The following is a 23,404-nucleotide window of genomic DNA, read 5'->3' as shown; positions in this document are numbered from 1 at the left end:
AGAGGAAGAAAGGAGAGCTCCAAGCTCCGAGAGGGGCCTGCCAAAGGCAAGAGCTCTGAAAGACGGAGAATCGCTGAAGGAGACGAGAAGGAACAGCATAAGGCAAAAGGGAGAGGGTGGCGTCCTTGAAACCAAAGTACCTCAAGAAGGCACCATGTAGCGTGTCCAATGCCTGTGACAGGTCAGGTAGGATTAGGCCCAAGAACTGTCTTGGGGATGAGCAACACAGAGCATGGTCATCTTAACAAGGGCAATACTGGTGAAGTGGTGAGGGCAAAACCCTTCCTGAAAAGAGGTCACAAAAGAATGAGAAGAGAGGAACTGAAGAGAAGGAATACATGCAACTGTGTCACATAAAGAAAAGGAGATAGTTACTGAAAGATGAAGTGAGGTAGAAAGGACTTTTTAAAGATGGCAAAACCAACAGCAATTTGAGCATGCTTATGGGAATGATCTAGTAGAAAGGGAAAATTTATGCAATAGAAGAGGGAAATAGCTGGGATAATGGCTTTGAACAGGAGAGGGGAGATGAGCTCTCAGACATGAGTGCGAGGCTGCACTTGGCAGGAGCATGGACAGTGCATTCATAGGAACAGAAAGAAAGCAGAGCATTTGGCAGGTGCAGGCAGGAACATTTGAGGATGCAGAGATGAGGAAGTCTGAGGACGTGCTCACTGTTTCTATTTTTCTCAGTGATAAAGTAAGCAACATCCTTTCCTGGGATACATAAAATAGTAAGATCCAAGAAATGTACATCACACATCACGGAGTCTTGTTAACTCATCCAAGGAGTTATAAAGTTAGGGGGGAAATACATTTAAGCAACTCTCATATGGCTGGATTCCTTATTTTTGTCATTTCCCAAAAACTTCATTCTGTAGAATAACAGGTAAAATCTCATTTTGAAAAAAAAATTTGTCACCGGAGTCTTTTGTTATATATGTGTCTGTGTATCCTAAAACAAAAATCTGAATTCCAGGTGAAGTTATAATAATGAATATATAAAGACAATAGTGACAGAAGTTAAAAACCATTTTGCCACATGTCAACTACATATACAATGTTATGCCTTATTTCAAACTCTAAGTCCAGCCATGATTTTCTTATATAGCTGTTAACCAGATTCCATTCTTTGGGCTGCTTATTTGTGGATGTGGATGTATCCCAGGAATGCATGGTTTCATCTTAACGGCCATGTAATGTTCTCCCACATAATCATTTCCTAATCGCTTAGAGGCTCCCCGTCTCTCCGTTTTTTGTTGTTTTTTAGAAAGCTCAAGCAAGCGAGGGCAGGGGGATGAGGACAGAAGGAGAGAGAGAGAGTCCTCAAGGAAAACTCCCTGAGCCGGAGCCACCATGCAAGGCTTGATCCCAGGACCCTGAGATCATGACCTGAGCTGAAATCAAGAGCTGACCGCTCAACCGACTGAGCCATCCAGGCACCCCTCCCCCAGTTTTTTAAAATTACATACTGTACATCTATAAATATCTTCACACAAAATGAGGTTTTTATTTCCTTATACTATAACCTCTCAAGTGAAATTTCCAGATCGAAGAACATCAGCAGTTTACAAATGAATTCCAAAAGCATAGACCTGACATTATTAACTTCTCTACTGCAGTGTTTAATTTGCTACTAATATCTATCATACTTCAAAATAGGCTTATTGAGTTAGTGAACAAAAGAACAAATGAATTAAACATGTTAAACATGCCAGGATATTATGTAGAACATTCTCTACAAAAAAAATTATTCCAGGGCCGCTTGGATGGCTCAGTTTGGTGAAGTGTCTGCCTTTGGCCCAGGTCATGATCTCAGGGTCCTGGGATCGAGCCCTGTGTCAGGATCTCGCCTCTGTGGAGAGTCTGCTTCTCCCTCTCACTCTGCCTCTGCCCCTTTTCTTGGCTTGTGCTCTCTCTTGCATGTGCACGCTCTCTCTACGGGAATAAAATCATTAAAAAATTAAAATTAAAAAAAATTATTCCAATTTATTTTACAATCAGAAAAGCTTTTCCTAAGGTACAACTAGCCAAGTTGTTCCCAATGTGCTAAATTAGTAAGTATGATGTAACCCTAATTTTCACTTCTAATTATTAACAAGGTTAATAACACTTTTCTAAGAGTTTATTTACTAACCACATTTACTATGCTGTAAATAGTCTATTTAATATGCTATGAGCATATTTTTCATTAGATAAATGTACCATGATATTTTTCTAATCTGTCACCTTGTTTTTAAAATCTCTGAAGGTTTCAAAAATTATAATAAATATAATGAACCATGTCATCAAAAAAGATCAAAGAAAATCACTACATTCCTATTTTTTAAACTTTAGATTCTTAAACCAATATATTAATGAGAAAAATCTAAATTTCATTTACATTTTATTCATATTATTTCCTTTTCTCATTTAATAATTCTCTTACCTGTGGTCTTATCTGACTTGTTGAATACTAAACCCCTACAAATAGCTGGATCTATTGCTGAAATTGTTATTCCGTTCTACTCATCTCTCTTCTGACTTTAATAATATACGATTATGCCATTTAGTAATATGTTGTATATCTGGAGTAATTTCTATCTAGTCTTTCATTACTATTCCGCCAACCTCATCACCATTCCTTTGACAATCATTTTTAGAATTCCACAAAGTACCTTACGAGGATTTTAATTACACACATGTAATTAAGTTACATGAAGTACATTAAATCCATCTACTAATGTAGGAAATATCATTGTGACTATTTTAGCTTTCATAATCAAGAACTGGATTTCTCATATAATGGAGAGCTAGGGCACACATTGGTCCTTGATCAGAAACCTGTATTTGAATCTCAGTACTGTTACTAACAGTGATTTACCTAACCTCTCTGCATTTCCTTTAATTCACTTGCACTACAGAAAATATGAATCTTCTTGGTTAATGAGTGACTACACATAAAACACACCCACACACAGGCATAAAGGATGAGCTTTGGCTTCAGGATCTACCATATTTTGAATTTTTACAATACTTCTAATAAGGTGCCTGTAAGTAAGCATTACACCCCAGGAAATGAAGATTAGGGATCTTCAGAGACAAAATTCAAGGAAAAATGGCATATTGTTAGAACTCTAGGTTTTTTGGATGAATTTTAAAATCAGAAATCATTTAAAACAGATAAGTACAAAATGAAAGATTCTGTAAGAATTCCCAACAAGAATAAAGGGGAATGGAGAAAAAAAATGAGTGGAAAATATCAGAAAGGGAGACAGAACATGAGAGACTCCTAACTCTGGGAAAGGAACAAGGGGTGGTAGAAAGGGAGGTAGGCGGGGGATGGGGGTGACTGGGTGACGGGCATTGAGGGGGACACTTGATGGGATGAGCACTGGGTGTATATGTTGGTAAATTGAATACCAATAAAAAATAAAAAAAACTAAAAAAAAGAAAAGAATTCCCAACAAGCTTGTGTTCAACCGGCATGACAAAGGACAGGAATAGTTTTGGGTTTTGTGTTTTCTGCATGTTTTCCAGCCCCACTAACTTAACTGCTGGGCAGGTGAGGAGGCCTGTGGTTCCTGCACAACTTCTGAGATATTCACGCTATTTACCTACAAAATCACAGATGGCCACGTGACACCAATTTTGCTTGTCCAAAAATAATGGAAGGAGGAGTATCAGAAGTCATTTTCTCTATGATTTTATAGAAATATTAGAACCAGGTAGGCTTGGCAGTAAGTGCTTCAGATTTTATCCTAATATTAATTTATAATGATACCTGCATTTCAAGAATCTATGAAGTCCACTGTTAGATGTGCTCGCAACTTATTTTCAGTCATTATACTTTTCTCTTAAAACTCCAAGCAGCTGCTAACCAAACATTAAATGGTCATGGTTTAGTCCTTGAACACGATGCATAGAATTTTAGTTCCCAATTTTCTATGTTGTAGGGAATGAGTGCCTGACATGGAGTCATAAACTAAGCCCAAAAATACGATAATGGTATTTTATATAAAAGCTTCTATTACCAAAATTCTTTTTATTCCAAAGCTATTACTTTCACGGTTTGATTAAAACTATTCATTCTTTGCCTCTTAAAAGGCAGATATATCTTTCCCATTGGGAGCTGAACTATAGTGTCTATAAACAAGCATATGAAATACTGTATTATAAGACATATCTAATATCACAGCTCCAACTAATCCCTTACCACAAGCCAAGATTATACTCTAACAAATAGGTTCACATTTTTGCTATTTTCTTATTCAATTCCTACACCTAGCCAAGAAAAACTGCTTGCTCTCCTCCCTTCCTCCCCACCACTAGAAAAGTATCCTTCTCCCCGAGGACCTATGTTCATAATCTTCTCAAAGATCCCAGTTCAATGGGATCCCTGGGTGGCGCAGCGGTTTGGCGCCTGCTTTTGGCCCAGGGCGCGATCTTGGAGACCCAAGATTGAATCCCACATCGGGCTCCCGGTGCATGGAGCCTGCTTCTCCCTCTGCCTATGTCTCTGCCTCTCTCTCTCTCTGTGACTATCATAAATAAATAAAAATTTTAAAAAAAAAGAAAATAAAGAACTGTCTCAAAAAGAAGTCAACATTTAAAAAAAAAAAAAAAAAAAAGATCCCAGTTCAAGAGTTCATCTGTCTTGCTAAAAGTAAATCTTATACAAACTAAACACCTGAAAGACAGTACTGTCCCAATTTCAAGTTACTCATTCTGTCCTTCAAATTTGTTCAATTTATATTATGGAATTTTTACTCATCAGTTAAAATTGTTAGATTTTAATGTTTATCATAACTATCATTTCCCCTGATTGTAAAATATTGGTAGAGTGAGGATGGGAATGGCTACACCTGGTAACAAGAGCTACCGTTTTATTAATACCCAGGTACTTGTACATGCACAAGTTCATTTACTTTTTTTACAACAACCTTATTTCCTAAGCGTTATCATAACATTCACTTTAGAGACATGGAAACTAAAAAAAAAAAAAAAGAGAGAGAGAGAGAGAGAGAGAGAGAGACATGGAAACTGAGGCACATGGTGGTAATCTACCAAGGTTACACAGCTTATGTGTGAGTATTTGACAAACAGTGATGCTTTACTTTGCCAGGTACCGTGAAAGCAATTTACAAGATAAACTCATTTAATCCTCAGAACTACCCTTTAGATGGGTATTATCCCCATTTTTCAAATGAGGAAACTGAAGCACTAGACATAACACTATCACCCAGGTCAGGTCGTAAGTGGCCAGCCAGGGTGTGAGTCAGAGGCTTCAAGCTTCCTCATGCTACTACACTTTCTGAATTAACAGTGCAACAATTAAATACATACCTGAAGTTTCTAAGTGTTCAACTATAGCAATGTCCTGTTGAGAACTGAATTTATGCATTATTTAGTCTTATACATTCAGTCTACATATTTTTTTAAAAGACCTATTTAAGAGAGAGCAGCAGAGACCAACTAAGAAAGCTTTCACAATAAAGCTGGACCTAGAAGGACGAGGAAATATCCTACAGATACTTCTATCATAGGATTAACAACACATTACTGTGTTCTCATGTTTGTCTTTCCCAGTAGACTTAGGTCTTTTGAAAACAGGGACTATTTTTATCTTAGTCTCCCTAGCTCTCAACAAAGTCATCACTCAGAATATGGCTGTGGGACAGGGGTAGAGAGAATGTCATGGAAAAGCCCATTCCAAAAAGAGATCATAAGCTTAAAGGAGAAAGCAGAAAAGGCATTTTTTAAATTTTAGTTGCTGTACCATAGGCAGTATCTCCATGCTGTCGAACTCCCAGAGCCGCATTCCACACAGCAGCCCTGATTACAGGCATCCTTTATAAGCCCTGAGCAAGGGAAAGAAAGGCCTAACCAACTTTGCTTTTCTCATTGCCACTCCTTGATATGCCACGGCTGTACTTTGAAGAACCTATTTTAAAAGTTTATATTTTAGGGCAGCCCCGGTGGCACAGCGGTTTAGCACTGCCTGCAGCCTGGAGTGTGATCCTGGAGACCCGGGATCGAGTCCCACGTCAGGCTCCCTGCGTGGAGCCTGCTTCTCCCTCTGCCTGTGTCTATGCATCTCTGTGTGTGTGTGTGTGTGTCTTTCATGAATAAATAAAATCTTTAAAAAAAAAGTTATATTTTAGGGGCACCTGGGTGGCTCAGTGGTTGAATGTCTGCCTTTGGCTCAGGTCGTGATCCGGGGTCCCTGCAGAGAGCCTGCTTCTCCTTCTGCCTATGTGTGTGCCTCTCTGTCTCTCTCATGAATAAATAAAATCTTTTTAAAAAAAAAAGTTTATATTTTAAAAACAACATCCACATAATATCATGGAAAACAATTATGCTAATTTTGAGAAAAGTGACAGTGTCACAGAGTGGTTGAGCATGGACAGACTCTAAAGCCAGACCTCTTGGGAGCCAACTCAGGCTGCATCACTCAGGAGCTTTGTGACCATGAAAAAATTACTTCCTCTCTTTCTGCCTAAATGTCTTCATCAAAAGGAAAAATATCATATGGTCCAATAGATTATTATGAAGATTACATGAATATATGCAAAACATTGAGCAGAGTGCCTGGCCTGGAAGGAGCACAGAACAAGTGTTAGGTATTGTTTCCAGGGCACCGGCAGCTAAACTGATTGCTGATTCACATTGTGCCATGAGGAATGACTGCTGAGACTTTCTTTCCCTGTGCAGGACAGAGACATGATGACATCAGGTAAAGAAGAACGCTGGTGCCACCATACAACAGTGCCCCCCCCCTCCCCCGTGATACTGTGGTAGTGCTATGATTGAAATTCCTGCCATGTGGCTTCTGACACATGCTCCAGACCACACCAATCCAAACAGTGGTGCCAATATTTAATAAAAGACCTAAGTATAAAGCATGCAGTACTCCCACTAAAGGTTTTTTTTTTTTTTAAGATTATTTATTTATTCATGAGAGACTCAGAGAGAGAGAGAGGCAGAGACACAGGCAGAGGGAGAAGCAGGCTCCACGCAGGCAGCCTGATGTGAAACTTGATCCCAGGACTCCAGGATGGTGACCTAAGGTCAAAGGTAAACACTCAACCACTGAGCCACTCAGGTGCCCCCAACTAAAGTTTAGAAGTATCTATAAAGCTTGGCAATTTTTTCTCTCTACATCAGGGGAAATTAAATTTTAAATGTGGAAAAAACATTTTGGGGTTTCTGGTGAGTACAGATTTTCCTCCTGACAATGAAAGTTTTTTTTTTTCCTCCCACTCAAGTGTTGCTACTACTTACTGTGAAGGTCAAAAGAAAGTTAAGAGAAATCAAAAGTTGTAGACAGGAAGGATGCATGAAGGAAAGGAAAATAGTCTCCTGGGCTTTTCAGTAAGAAGGCAAAGACTGCTATTTGAGATCTACCCCAGGTTCTATATCATTAGATGTGTTAAAGCCAAAGACATCAGTGTGAAGGCAGCCAACTTAGACTGTATTCTGACTTTGAGCTTCAAATACACAAAGAAATATGAATGGATGAAAAAGAAATGTTTTATACTGATATACCATGAACAACTTCATAGAACTCATGTTAACAGATTTCTGTAGTCTTACCGACAACTCACTCGAGGAGGGTGTTGCAACATTAACCAAGCAAACGTAATTAGCTCATAATCCTCAATGTACCCCTGCAATGTCAATGCCACCAGAGAGAAGAGTACAGGGGGCTTTGTACATACATACAATGTGTGTAAAACAAGGAAACAGAGGAAATAAAACAAAGTTTTACTTTACCTGTCAGGTTCATACAGGTAGAAAGCAGAAATCCAACAAAGAAATTCTGCTTTAAAAGATGAAACTGAAAGGGGAAGGGGAGGAGTAAGCAGGGAGTAAGTAGGAAAAAAAACCTGATGGCAAAAAATAAAATTACATCAGCTATTATTTTAAAAATCTGGTTGATTCTGACTAACCCTGCATTCCTTGCTTTTGATCAAACAAGATTTTGTATTTGCTTTGCCACAAAGAATAAGAATTCAAAGTGCTATTTGGAGGAAAAAAAAAAGTATTTTTTAACAATGTTACTCTACGGGTTATAACAGACTGATCACAGGCTGCAATATGCAGCCACAAACTGTGTTCCAGTAGAGGGAGTACTGGGCCAGGAGAAAGTGATAGAAATCTAAGATTAATTCAACAAACCCAGTGCTGTATAAATTCATACGTCAGTTCTCAGTAAAGGTTTTGAATATTGGTGAATATCTGTTTAGACTCTTCTTGATACTTGCTACACAGGCACTAAATCATTGCTTATTATGAGCAGTAGAGTAAATGCCAACACTGTGGAGAAAGGACTAATCAGTCGGTCCCAGGACTCAATGCAAGAAAAGAACAAAACCAACCAGAGGAACCAAAGGAAACTCTGGTGAAAAAAAAACCTCAAGTCATGCCCTATTCAAACAAGCACCCAGTAAGATGATTTTGTTGTAAAAAGAAAACCAAATCCTTAAACTAAATCAAACACCAATACCCAATTTCTGATGCTTCTTTTATGACATGACTCATTTAATACGGATCAACTACACTCTACAGCTTATCTTTTTCAAAGGTTTCTGTTGAAGGCCCCACGGAATCTTCCTTTTCCAGTAATTCATGGCCACTTGCTAGGCTTTACCCACCCTGCAGTAACCATCTCAGCAGAGGCTTTCTAATACTACAAAATTCAAAGAGGCAAGAAGGTTTGGGGAAGAAAATAAGAGTTTAAAAGCAAAAAGGGGGAGGGGGAAGACCAAATACAAAGGATGTTTAATCTGACCACATCGTTTATCACTAAAAACCTCCCATGACTGTCCCTGTATAGGCACTGCCAAATAATCCCTATTCAGTCTAACCCTCCCCCCAAAATAACATCCTAGTTTCATGAGCACCCCCATTGCCACCCTTCACTCACTTTATGCTTCAAATACTGCTTTGATTTTTCTAGGTCTTTATACCCACTGTTAATGCTACCTTAAATGCCCAGCAAAAGACTCTGACTCTGTTTTTTTTTTTTTTTTTAAATCTTGACTTTGTACCAGTGACCCTGTCATTTAACTGCTATGAACTGTTCCTACATCCAGCAAAAGAGGACCTGTTCCCCATCTATTTCAGTCAGGATTAAAATAACACGTGTAATGAAATAACACATGTAAAGTAATGCAGGATGCCTACTAGGAACTAAAGCACTGAATATTAGCTCTTTTCCCAGCTCCCTCTACATCTGAACTCCTACTCACCCTTCAAACCCCAGTTTCAGTATTTTTCTGTAAAACCTCCTAGGTGTTCTATTTACTTCCCCCTAAAAGAATCAACTGCCTACTCTTCTGTTGCCAGTACCTCTTAGAGAAACTTCTATTGTATTTTAATTGTTTGTTGATGGTCTTTCCATTTTATTAAGAGAATGAACACCTCCAGGGTGGGATTTTTATCTAATTACTGCCTACGCCAAATCTGACAGAAATCAATAATGGAAGCTTAATTAGCATTTGTTGAATAGATAAATGAATGATTGCATTAAAGTATTAGAAACTAAAACCCTTGGATGGCCTTTCAAATATTTTGTTGATAACTTTTTTTAAATAATGAACGGTCCTCTCTTAAAGTGGTATCCTAACAGAAGTGGAATTTTTTTTTAATGTTTCTGCTCACTATTCCAATTAGTAAGTGCCTCCCATAGGCTAGGAATACACATCAGTGAACAAAATGAACAAAAGCCCTGTTCCCATGGGTTTTATATTTACCACAGGTAAATCTGTGGAAGAAATTCTCATTGCAAACTTATCTAAAAAACAAACAAACAAACAAAAAACAGCAAAAGCCACATCTTGTTATTCATCATTTGTTAAGTATCAAAAGGGCCAAACAAACAAAAAAAAACCTTCCCACCATGCATAAAATTTAACTATTCAAAAAAAGTAGCATGAAATTCACCCAGATTTTACCTACTAAGCAAGCGAAAATGATTTAATGTCCTCCCATCCTCCTCCTTCTCAAAAAAAAAAAAAAAAAAAGATTCATGTTAGGGACACATTTCCTTGTAGCTAAAAATAATTCTGTGACTTGTCCTTTGGGAGGTAATTCTTGCGCATTTTAAGGATTTTACATGTACAATTGCATGCTGTGCATAATCCTAATTCCAAATGTAGTCTATTTCAAAACCTGTTTATGATTTAGCTTTCTACACTTTATAAGTAAAGGTGGCTTTTATGATACTTTGTATCAGGGCTTCTATTCTAAGAGTGTATTTCAGAGGAGATGGCTCACACCCTAAGACTAAATCAAGACCAGGTCTTAACTGGGATGCGCTGGCAGGCAAGCAGAAGGAGGCTGTGAGACACACAGGTAGTTCCTGCACATCAACCTTTCCAATCTTGCCTCCTGCTTCATCCTCTGTGTTGCATCCACCTTCCTCCCCAAGCATGCCCTGTGCTGTCTTTACTCACCCCCTGGCTTAGAAGGTCCTTTCTCCCTGTTAGAACACTACTCACTCATCAACATACCATTGCTATGAAGAAGAGCTTCCAGCTTCCCTCTGTTAGGGTAACCGTACTGATCCTGAATGCATCAGCCCTTGTCTCCACGAGATACCTTCTAGAGCCTAGCAAGTTCTACCTGGCTTTATTCCCACCTGCTACTCTCACTAGAGTTAAATGCTCCTCACCATGCTGCAGCTTACATCTGGGTGGAGACCTGACACACAACAGGACCTCAATTTTCCCAGCAGATAAAAAAAAAAAAAAAAAAAAAAAAGGAGTAAACAGAGTATCCCAAATACCCAATACCTGCCACAGCTCAAGTCCAGAAAGCTTTCAAAGATCTCCGCAAAACATTATTCAATTTCAAAAATCACAAGAGTCAGTCTTACTGAACAAACCTTGCCACCTAAAATTATGTTATTTTTAGGTCAGAAGAAACAATAAATGTGGTTCAGGCGTCCCAAGCAGAGAATGCTGAAAATAATGAGAAAAGAATCCTGACCCTTTGATTTTAACCACAGGTTATTTATCGACGGGATCTGAAGGCACAGGTAGTTCCTCCACACAGAGTTTCATCTCAGCTGTGCTTTTTGGTCATTTTGGACTTTAATGTGCCAACTTAATATTTTACTGAGAGCCTTGCCTGCTTCACTAATTGAAACAGTGAAATAAAACGAAGGTCAGTGACGACAGATTTGGGATATGAAGTGCAGTGAGCTGAAGTTTAGGCTCATGGTTCCTAAATGTGGAGCTGTGTAATTGGGGCTCACTTCCCCTTAGACACACACTACAAGGAAAGGAGTGAAAACCATGTCAAGTTGGTGAATGGACAAATTATTAGGAGTCCCAGGTTTAAAGAGTTTTCATCGAGCCCCAGCCATAGAGAAAAAAAAATACTTCAACAGCACTCTAAAGGAGACAAACTGAATTATAAAATGAAACATTTAAGAAGCATCAGCAGCCTTCTTAAAAAAATTACTAGTGAGATTTATGTCTCAACCCCCTACTTTTCCCTCAAAAGTGCTTTCTAATAATACCAAGGACATTTCCAAATGGGTCCTGTCTGCCAAGAACTTGCCAATTGTGCCTCCCCTGCTCAGCAACCAGGGTGAAAAAAAAAAAATCAATGCCAGGAGAACCTTAATCCTTTCATTTTTGAAGTAATTGCAAACATCCATCTTGCTGGGCATTTATCCACAGGGGGAGTGGCTCCTAAATGAATTTAATAAGTGAACATGACCTTTCGTAGATAATTTGGTTCCCAACGGGAAAGCAAGAGAGGCAAAACGAAAGAGAATGGGTGGATATGGATTTAAAGGAAAAAGTTAGAAAAAGAGAGAAGGAATTCATCTGGTTAAAATATGAAAGCAAGCAGCAGTACAACAGTAAGAGCAAAAAAAGAGAGAAAAATAAGAATACATGACTAGAGAAGGAAAAAAGTGTACAGGTGGCAAAGAACAGAGTCCAGAATCGCCTGATTAACTTTAAAAAATTATCCTACTGGGATTTTTTTTTTTTTATTAAAAGAGTTTGTTCATTCATTCATGAGAAACGAGAGAGAGAGAGAGAGAGAGAGAGAGAGAGAGAGGGGCAGGCAGAGGCAAAGGCAGAGGGAGAAGCAGGCTCCATGCAGGGAGCCCGATGTGAGTGAGACTCGATCCCGGGACCGTGGGATCACGCCCCGAGCCGAAGGCAGATAGATGCTCAACCGCTGAGCCACCCGGGCGTCCCTCTTACTGGGAATTGAAGTCTGCGCTGAGGTTCGGAGTTTGGAATCCCCAGGGGCAAGGCGCTAGCAGCAGAAAAAGAAAGGGAGAGAACGCAGGAAAGCGATCTTCCCGCTCCTAAAACTCTAGAGGGGCATCAGGCAGGGCTGGATCAAGGTTCCTAGGAGCGCTAAGGAGATGCCCCCGTCGCGCGGATTCGCTTGTCCGCGGGCGGCGGAGGGTTCCTGGTGGGTCGGGGGAGCCGGCAGCGAATACGGCCCCGCAGCCCGTCCGCGGGGTGACACGCGCGCGCACACACACGCGCACACACGCACACACGCGCGCGCTTGCTAGCGGAGCCAGCCAAGCAGCCGGGCGTTCTCGGGCCCAGCCATCCCCCGACGGGGCCCCGGCGGGCGCCGAGGGCAGGCGGCCGGCCCCGACTCACCGATGCCGAGCCCCACGACCAGCCGGCCGGCGAGCAGCGTCTCCCGGTTCCCGGCCGCGGCCAGCACCGCGGAGCCGGCGGCGAAGAGCGCGCTGGCCAGCAGGATGGCGGCGCGGCGGCCGAACACGCCGTTGAGGGCCCCGCCGGCCAGCGCCGAGACGGCGGCCGCCCCCACCGTGCTGGACACCAGCAGCTCCTGCCACAGCGCGTCCAGGCTGAGCTGCCGCTTGAGCAGCAGCATGGCCCCCGACACCACGCCGGTGTCGTAGCCGAACAGGAAGCCGCCGAGCGCCGAGAACACGGCCGCCACGTACACGAAGGCGGGGGTCTCGTCCTGCTGGAACTGCCGCCGCGCCGCGCGCTCCAGGTCCCCGCCGCCGCCGCCGCCGCCGCCCGCGCCCCCGCCCGCGCCCTGCAGGCTGGCGCTCGACTCGGCGGCCGCCAGGAGGCTGCGCTCCCCGGCCGTGCTCGCCGCGTCCGGCTCCTGCTGCTTCCTGCGCCGCTCGCCCATGAGGCTGCTCAGGCTCCGCAGCGTGTACTCCACATTCTCGCTCGCCTTGCGGGACATAGGGCAGGGGCCCGGGACCCCCCGGGGCGGGCGCGCGGGCGGGCTCTCCGAGGGCTGGGGAGCCCGGGCGGCCGGGAGCAGCGGCGCCGCCTTCCTCCTCCCGGCTCCCGCTCCCGCTCCCGCTCCGGCTGCCGCCGCTCCGGGGAGAAAGTTGCGGGCGGCCGAGCTCCGGCGCCGCGGCGGACTCGCGGGCTGGCGGGGCTCACTCTGCACTCACGCCCCGCGCCTGCCTGCCGAGCTGGCGCTGCGGAGCGGGCGGGACGCGGGAGGCGGGACGCGGGAGGCGGGGCGGGGCGGGGGCGGGGCCGCGGTCACGTGCTCCGGGCCCGGGGGCGGAGCCTCCCGCGGCCCCGCCCCCCCGCCTGGGTGGGGCCCGGCTCCGGCCCCAGAGACCTCTCGACCCCGCCCCCTCCCGCCCTCTCCCGCCCTAGCGCGACCTCCGACCGCGGCTCCTTGATTTAGGGAGCTGGCATCTGCAAGGAATCGACCCCGGCTCGGCTCGACCGCAGCTGGGGGGGCAGGCCAGTGTGGGAAGGCCAGGGAATAGGCTCCCAGAGTAGGGCTAGGGAGACACCCCCTTCAAACATCCTGAGGGGCCTTCTAACAGACTGCGGATGGCCAAAGCTAGGAAGGGCCTAGGAAATAGATCCCGCTTTCTTTTATAATATTGTGACATAAATGAGTTTGTTCTGCAGCCTCCTGGGCTGTGCTCTGTCCCATGTCTATAGGCAGTCTCCCCTCACTGCCAGTAACCTCCTCCACTCATGCTTATGGTAAGGACACGGTACATCCTAATTCTTGAGGGCAGAGATAACGTATGTGGCCCAGGCGAATGCCAAAGCTCCTTCCATGAGTCCCTGATGTGTAAAAAGAAAATTTACATTAATGAATGCATTCCACTCGTGTATAACCAGGTACTTCCCAGGGGTAGAAAGGAGGCACCTAGAATCCCATGTGTGATTTAAGGCATCCTCCACCTTCCTCCCCCAAAAGGCTCACCAAAAAAAAAAAAAAAAAAGAAGGATGTGCCTTATTCCCCTGAAACAAAGCAAAGAGGGCATCATTTGTGACCGAGTTTTTAAACTGTTGAATTGCCTATTGTTGAGTCCCCTACCTCCACTTTACGTCCTTTGTCAATCATCTTACACAGTTCTACTTCAAAAGAGAAAGATTACCTTGTCTCTCTAATTTGCTCTCATTCTTCAGGCTGAGGGTATGAGTTAAAGCAGCATAAGATTCTATTTCTTAGGGCTCCGGGGCCCTTATTTCCTTTATTGGAGCAAGAAGTTGTTAGCCCGACGCCTAAGATAGTCTATTTTCCTCTTAGAGAAAAGGATTTTGTCATCCCTACTTCAATAAAAAGTTTTATTAGAATTTGTCAAAATTGCTTTCATTTGGATTGTCTGTCATGATTATCTCCAAATTATGGCACTTTCTTTTCCAGAAACCGGGAAAAATGAATGAATGAGCTCAGAAGGTTTAACTGATTGTGTGGCTTTAAAGCAAGGCTCTATCATCATCCCCAGGGATCAGTTAAACAGAAAGAGCTTTTAGCTCCGGAGCAATGAACTCTTTAATATTCAAACTTCAGGAAAGATTCAGGTGAGAGCGCCTCTTTTTCCACGTCTACTATAGAAAACCTGCGCCCCCTGGTGGTGAATCGATTCCCCTCTTGTAAAGAGCCCGGCTCCGCAGATGAGAATCAGCCGATACTGTTAACAGTTGCTCTTGCTGAGCTGCAACAAACTGCCTCTTACTCCAAGCAGGTGTAGTGAGTACTCCTGAGCATCCCTTGCTGTAAATTCAGATTTTTGTGTCACGGAACAGTAAACTACATAAAATGTTTCTGTTCTGTATCATCGGGGCATTTATGTATCTAAGGCCAGGTTACATCTCAAAGGAAATATGACATGAAAAAAAAAGGCATCAGTAAATTTAGTAGAGTTCTCCTTGGTATTGGAAGGAGACGAGTTCATTTTAGCACAAGAGCAGAATCTTAAGCGGAGTTCCCTAAGTCCTGCCCCAGGTGCAGATTTTGGAGAAATGGAAAGCTCATCAGGAGACAATCAAAAAACATGAGTCCCATCACTATCGCTGTTTTACTGTGCAACTTGAGACAAAGCTATAGATTAGTTTGTGCTTTGTTTTTTTCCTTTTTATTTGCAAAGCAGATAAATGGTGCAGCGACTACTCATTGACTAGAGAAAGCATGAAAACGTATTTTGAAATAGAATTGGTTGCCATTACACAGTAAATAATAATTATAAGCATCATTATTGGTTTGCAAGGTAAGTTCTAAAGCCCCTGTTTTAAGTACATTAGCTTTACAAACATCCAGGAATACTAGTGACTTGCCACAGAAGAGGGTAAGAAGAGAGAGGTTTTAGTTACACTGCTATAGATCCTGAATATCAGACAAATATATTGGTTACTAAATCAATAAAAGTTGTTGTTGTTGGGAGGGGCGGAGGTTAGTAGCACAGTGTTGTCTTTGTGTTAATTGGCTCTTTATTTTTAACTTTATGAGTAATTGATCCTTGTGAAGCAGTCTAAGAAAAAAAAAAAAAACATAAATCTCTTCCCAATCATCTCTCCTGCCATAATAGCCCCCCTTCTTCAAAGATAACCACTCCTACTCCTTTGACATTTATCTTTCTAGAAATTTCCCTATGAATCTATATGTATGAATCTATACACAATAAAATGCAGAGGTTGTTTTGTTTTTTGTGCTATATAGATTGCAAAGGAGAAAAAACCCCAATCAAACTGGTTTAAGCTAAAAATCATGGGGGAAATGGAGACTTTATCAGCTCTTGTCTCTAAAAAGTCTATAATAGGCTGATTTCAAAGTAGCTGGATGAAGGACTCAAACTCCAGGATGTCACCAGGAGGAGAGACCTTGCTCCATCTCTGCATTCTGCTTCTTGCTAGTTAAGCTCCACTTTCAAAAGCCACCTGACAGTCACGCGGCTAAAGGAAGCTCCAAACTCTATCCACTAAGGGTCTAAGATCTAATTCTATATGTCTAAGGGTCAAAAAAAAAAAAAGGATTTCTTTCTCTGAAGTCCTTAAAAATGTATTGTACAGTATCCAGTTGGATCGGTCAATTATGTGCCCATCCATAACCCAATTACCATAGTTGAGAGATTGCTTGTTGACCAGTGAGGGCCTAACTGTGCCCACACCTTGAGCTATGAGTGGAAGTAAATCGTATGGCTGAGGTTGTGAAATCCAGGGTACTATTTTGCTAGAAGACAAGTAAAGAAATACTGGACCATTAAACAAACAAGTTTGAGTTACCGTAAGTAGCTAGTACAATGACAAGGCATAAAAACCAAGTAAAGAATTTCAAGAATGAGAGACTAGCTAAGAGAATCAAATATATTGCATAGACATCAAAGAGAATAAAAATTCATATAAAATCATTGAATATTACTATGAGAAAGTCAGTGGTAAAGACCTAATGTATACCACCATGACAATAGTTAATAGTTAATAATATGTTGTATACTTTAAATTTGCTAATAGAGTATATCTTAAGTGTTTTCGCAAAAAATCCTATTAGGTGATGAATATACTGTATGCTAATTAGCTTGACCGTGGTCATTATTTCACAATGTATGTGCATATCAAAATATCACATGGGGGCAGCCCCTCTGGCCCAGCGGTTTAGTGCCGCCTTCAGCCCGGTGTGTGATCCTGGAGACCAGGGATCGAGTCCCACATCAGTCTCCCTGTGTGGAGCCTGCTTCTCTCTCTGCCTCTCTTTCTCTCTCTCTCTCTCTCTCTCTCTCTCTGCCATGAATAAATAAATAAAATATTTTTAAAAATATATCACATGGTACACCTTAAATATATACAGTTTTTATTTATCAATCATGCCACAATAAAGCTGGGCTGAGGGAGTCAAAGGTGACTGCTGAGAATCAGAATGTATGTTCAGAAACTCAGTAATGCCAGAATCCTGCCCCACTGACCATTCCTCCTTTCTTTTTTTTTTTTTTTTTATTATTTATGATAGTCATACAGAGAGAGAGAGAGAGAGAGAGGCACAGAGACACAGGCAGAGGGAGAAGCAGGCTCCATGCACAGGAAGCCCGACGTGGGATTCGATCCTGGGTCTCCAGGATCGCGCCCTGGGCCAAAGGCAGGCGCCAAACCGCTGCGCCACCCAGGGATCCCCCCATTCCTCCTTTCTGTACATATAATAGACAATAGCAGCACCAGAATAAACATCCTGTATTGTTAATAGGTACAAAGGTAAAGTGTAGGTCCCATGCCATGGTTATGAAATATAACAATAGGTGCTTAGGAGGTCCTCCAAAATCTTGCCTTTCTTTGACTGGCTCTAAGGAGGAGTAGGAAAGATGGGATGAAGGAGGAAAGAATGCAGGATAAGAAAAAAGGACAATCAGCATGCCCCACTAGACCAATGCCATATCTAGATCTGCTTACTACAGGGAGACATGGAGAGGAAACACAAAAGAAAGCATGAGTCATGGATGATATTTTAACACACATTGATCCTGTCCATTAATAACCATGACCCAACCAGGAATAGAACCTGTAATACAACGTAATATCTCCTTCTCTTTTGCAGTGCCTCTCCCCATGCAGAGTCTTTGAAAAGAGTGATTTCAATTAAGAGAAAATTAGCAATTGGTAAATGTAATAAAGGAAGGAAGAGCTTAACGAGTTATCAGGATTAAGAGTAAGGGTGGAGGTGTCAAGCATGACTTGAATTTACTCATATGCTGAAGTGAAAAAAAGAAATGGACAAATCAACAGCCTGAATGATTGACAGAGCCAAGTCCCAAAGAAGACAAGGACGATAAGAGCGAGATCATTAGAGGAGAGGCTAATCTAGCCATCGGGAGAAGGAACACTTCTTTCTCTGAGAAAAAAAGGGCAAGCCAAAAAAGGTAGTAGAAAAGAAGAACACCGTATTAATAACAGGAGTGGGGAAAGAGCTCTATTAAACGAATAATAGGGCGGGGAAGTGGGGATGGAGTAAGCCTAGATACTGTATGAACACAAGTTCATATCTTTGCTCTGCTACTTATTTGTGTGACTTAAGCAACTTATTTGTCTAAATTTCAGTTTTTTCTTCTGTAAAAGGAGGATAATAATATTGTATCAGTATTTATATAGTTTCAATTCTGAATGGCAGAAAATCCCACTCAGACTATGTTATTATATACTACAGAAATGAATTATTGCATGAATTTGAATATTCAACGTAGGCAGCATCAGGAATGTATGGTTACTCTTTGAAAAATGGTATTGAAGTTCCAAATTCTATCCTTTTCTCCTCTCTACTGTTCTTTTTTTTTTTTTTTTTTTTAGATTTTTATTTATTTATTCATGAGAGATGCAGAGACAGAGTCAGAGACACAGGCAGAAAGAGAAGCAGGCTTCCCACAGAGAGCCTGATGTGGGACCCTGAGCCAAAGGCAGATGCTGAACCGCTGAGCCACCCAGGTGCCCCTCCCCTCTACTATTCTTAGTGTGCATATTAGTTTGTCACTCCGCTGGCTTCCCCCAAATTGGTAGAAGGACACTAACATTTTGAGATAACATATTTTTCCAATGTATACAGAAAAATATAGTGCCTAGTCCCTATCCTCAAATGTAATCTTTTCCACGTAGTGAAAGAGCCACATGACCATATATTAAAATACCCGACAATACAAATCATAGTGTAACACATTTTTGCTAGAGACAAAAATTCCAGTAGCACTCAACTTTGACTGTAGCGTGTCAAAATATTTCTTATTGACCTAAACGTGTAGCTACAAATAATAACAGTTAAAAGAAAACAGGGATCCCTGGGTGGCGCAGCGGTTTGGCGCCTGCCTTTGGCCCAGGGCCCGGTCCTGGATATCCGGGATCGAATCCCACGTCAGGCTCCCGGTGCATGGAGCCTGCTTCTCCCTCTGCCTGTGTCTCTGCCTCTCTCTCTCTCTCACTGTGTGCCTATCATAAATTAAATAAATAAATAAATAAATAAATAGTTAAAAAAATAAAAAAAATAAAAGAAAACAGGTTGGCTTGGCATTTCAAGAAACCCTTTAATTAAATAGGATCCAGCAATCTGAAATGAGAGCAGTGGGAAGTATTAGTTTCAAAGTAGAATCACTAATGAAATTAACAACTCACCTTCTTTAATTGAGAAGTGATTAATTTTATGTGACGCTGCTTCTTCAGCAAGGCTCAATCTTTTGGCTAGTAGTTGGAAATACTTTTCAAAGGTTATCTTGTGACATGGTTAGCTCCTCATTAATCACTTTGTTTTTTTTTTTTAATCACTTTGTTTTAAACAATTCAGTAGGTTTTGTTTTGCATTTGGAATCCAAATTGTAAAATCAATTGTAATATTGACTCTGTCTGAGGTTGTAAGCATGGTAATATTATGAACCTGCTATGCCATGTTAGGTGTATTTATCATGTTAAATCTAAATGAAATACCCATCTGAAACAACCAACTTATATTTTATACTTGCTCTGTGAAGTTATTTGGTTAAATTAATAAATTCCTGTTTCCTATTCTATCCTCTTAACTCAAGGGAACCAAAAACTTTTGGTGATACAAATTGTGTTAACTTATTGTCCATATAAATTGCATAGCATTAACAAAGACTGCTTTGAAGGATGCTTTTGTCTTCCCAGCAAGTAGTCCTTGAACATGTAAAATATGATCATTAAAATAACTTCAGGCAAAAAAAATATTTCAGTAAGAGTGGCCAGCCTCAATGTTTCCAAAAGAATGCTATGATAATTTTCTTCCAGACACTCCTTTACAATTTTTACAATGTATACCATGGAATATTTTTTATATCTCAAATACACTAAATGACACTTGAGCAATGCTGAAATTACTTTCATCTGATTTTCATGCTGAGTCAATAAGTGGGACATAGAACCTTTACGGTAAAAGAGAGTAGCATTCACCACTCTCTTCCTGTGATTTTCTTAAACTGGGACTCTTACAAAATGTGTCTTCCTAAGTGCAATTAGAGAAGTTTTATCTATAAACCAACTCACAATTTAAAAAGAGCATCTTAAAAAAAAAAAAAAAAGAGCATCTTTAGCAAATGAGAGCAGGACTTGTGTTTGCCCTGTTTACCACCACACCCCCCGAGTCTAGCACATTGTTGGTACATATAGGGGCTCAATAAATATTTACTGAATGAATGCATGAATGAATGATTCAATAAGTGTGTGAGTGAGTGCTATCAGTCTGTATGGAATCTGTTTGGCTTGGGTCCATAAATCATCACTTTCCACATCTATACATAATAAAATGAAATAACAGTTTGAGATAATATGAAGTATTTGTATAACATACCACCTGACCCCAGCTCTATACATAGGTCAGGCAGTGTCAGATTTTAACAAAACATGTTTTTTTCTTAGGAAATACATAGCAAAAGGGCGCCTGGGTAGCTCAGTCAGTTAGGTGTCTGCCTTCAGTTCACATCATGATCCTGGAGTCCTGAAATCAAGCCCCATATCTGGCTCCCCGCTCAGCGGTAAGTCTGCTTCTCCCTCTGCCCCTCCACTTGTTCGTATGCTTGCTCTCTCTCTCTCTCTCTCTCAAATAAATAAATAAAATCTTAAAAAAATACATAGCATAGACTATAGATTTTAATAGAAATAAATATACCATTTCTTAACCATTTACTTTATGCAAAGCACTTTCCTTTGCATTGTCCTCATTCCCAGTATTTTCTTACTGCCCATATATAAAAAAGTTGATCATATAGATCATTACATATCAAACTATTGAAAGAGACAAAATCATGGTTAATTTCAGTGGAGAATAGAGATCAATGGACTGAAATTTAATATTTTTAAAAAATAAAATGGTATTTATTTTCTCCAGCTCAAGCTATGACATAAAAACCAAAATTGTTACAATAGAATTATTCTTTTTCCTAATTGATACCAAAATTGTTGATGAAATGTCAACTGATCAAATTAAATGTAAATAATTTTGATTTGCTTGGGTTTTATAATCTTTTTTTTTTTAAGATTTTCTTAATTTATTTGACAGAGAGAGAGCACTGGCAGGGGGAGTGGCAGGCAGAGGAAGAGGGAGAGGCAGGCTCCCAGCTGAGCAGGGAGTTTATTTAATTTTTTTTTAAGATTTTATTTATTTGTTTGACAGAAGGAGAAATAGAGAGTTTTTTTTTAATGATTTTATTTATTTATTCATGAGAGGCACACAGAGACAGGCAGAGACATAGACAGAGGGAGAAGCAGGCTCCCTGTGGGAACCCAATCCACCAGACCCCGGGAACACGCTCTGAGTCCAAGACTCAACCACTGAGCCATCCAGGCACCCCTTGAGAGTGGGTTTTATAATCTCCTTAATTTTTACATTCATCTGGCCTGTTAGTGATTACCCTTTTGTCATTAATTTGGGGAAATCCTAGGTTACGAATAGCAAAGCACAACTTTGGTGTGCTATCTCCACTATAATAGACATCTTATCAGCTACTAACCAGACATATGATCACTTTACTTATCATTCTGTAGTTTTGCATATTACTCTAAAGAAAAATGTCTAATAGAAGAAAAACTGCATAAATCCCCAAACATAGAATAGGATACATAATTTAAAAATCTTTGAAAAGGAAATCTTGACAATTTTAAAGCTAAATTCTAAGTCAATATACTTATCAATCAATGGTCTGTCATCTTGAAGTTACTTTGAACTCTATGGAAAACAAGAAAGGGATGAACTATTTTAGCAGATCAATCAAAAAAAGAAAGGAAGGAAGGAAAGAAGGAAGGAAGGAAGAAAAGAAAGAAAGGAGAAAGAAAGAGAAGGGGAAAAAAAACTTCCAAATGCACAAAAGCATTCCTTAGATTGCAATACAAAACAAATGTGTTTCTGAGCTGAAGAGCTAAGATAATTTCATTATTTTCTTTAAATCACTGAATTGTTATAAGAGATGTTTGGATGACTACTGAAAAATTCAGTAAACATGTTATTGCTACTGGCTAATGATGACAGATATTCATCAGGGAGTGATTTGGTAAGAAAATAAGAATGTAATAGTGCACTGACAAGAAAAGCAAAGTCAATTTCTTCTGTATGATCTTTGTTTTGTAAAATTGCCATGAAATTTCCATGCAGGAGCCCTGGAGTAATCACAGCTATTTCTCACAGACCTACAGGCTAAGTGTAGACTTGGCTTTCAATTATCATACTGATGGAAGAGAGACTCAGTGTGAGTGAAAGGGGAAAAAAAGCAATCAACTATATATACTCATAATTTTAAAGCCTCTATTGACATTAAAAAATAATGCTTCAGGTTTTTGTTATACTGTAGATATGTCTTTTATTTTTAAATAAAATGTTTAAATTGCCTTGTATCTTTTATTTTTAAAACCTATGTAGTTTTAAATTTTTTTCTTTTAAAAATTATCTTCTAATACCACCTGTATTTTTTTAAATGTCCCAACTTATAGTAGGTATTTATCATACTTTGTGATCTCCTCACACACTGGGGCCCTCCCTGTTTGGAAAACTGCTTGTATGATGAGTCTCACTTTGCTAAAATAGAAGCCAGAAGCTCACTTTCCCCAGCAATGCCTGGAGTTAGGAGCGGGTATGTGACCCAGGCTCAGCCAATCAAACACATCTGCACAAGGCTTTAATTAAAAGAGAGTAACACAAACAGGGACATCCATCCCAGTGAGGATGGCAGAGACTGGTAGAGGGCATACATACAGCCTAGAAAGGTGGCAGCACTGGGGCTAGTGGGGATGTGCCATGTCCAAACTTGGCAGCTGGAGCTGTGGTATTTTCACTAAGTAGCAACAGCAGGAGGGTCTCCACTGTAGAAGCCTGGATATAATTGGAAGCATAGCTTCTATGTATGATTCTATGGTCCTGGCAAAATTCTGTGATTTCATACATATATTATGTAATATATATATATATTCATACATATATTATGGCATATATATGCCATAGCACAAATGCTAGGAGAGGAGAAATGAAAGTATACACTTGTAGAGGTGAGGCATTGGGCAAAATAAGTGCAGGGGAGAGGGAGAGGCAGATTTCCAGTTATGAAGTGAATAATCATGAGGATAAAAGATACACCATAGGGAATATAATTAATGATGTTGTAATAGCATAGCATGTATATAGATGGTGGCTACTCTTGTGGTGAGCACAGGATAAAATAGAGAT

The 23,404-nt window shown here is 40.8% G+C and overlaps 1 protein-coding gene across 1 annotated transcript in view; it reads right to left on the bottom strand.

The window, feature by feature from the left end:
* Nucleotides 1-13,439, bottom strand: part of SLC2A13 (solute carrier family 2 member 13) — a 359,718-nt gene extending 346,279 nt beyond the window's left edge. The window contains exon 1 of the mRNA XM_072798345.1: nucleotides 12,627-13,439. Within this exon, the coding sequence (XP_072654446.1) occupies nucleotides 12,627-13,194 (568 nt within the window). The 5' untranslated portion in view covers nucleotides 13,195-13,439. The remainder of the gene's footprint in view (nucleotides 1-12,626) is intronic.
* Nucleotides 13,440-23,404: the final 9,965 nt, after the last annotated feature.

The sequence above is a fragment of the Canis lupus genome, chromosome 25, assembly GCF_048164855.1.
Source record: "Canis lupus baileyi chromosome 25, mCanLup2.hap1, whole genome shotgun sequence".
In the NCBI taxonomy this organism is placed as follows: Eukaryota; Metazoa; Chordata; class Mammalia; order Carnivora; family Canidae; genus Canis; species Canis lupus.
This window is presented reverse-complemented; position numbering and strand designations above follow the sequence as displayed.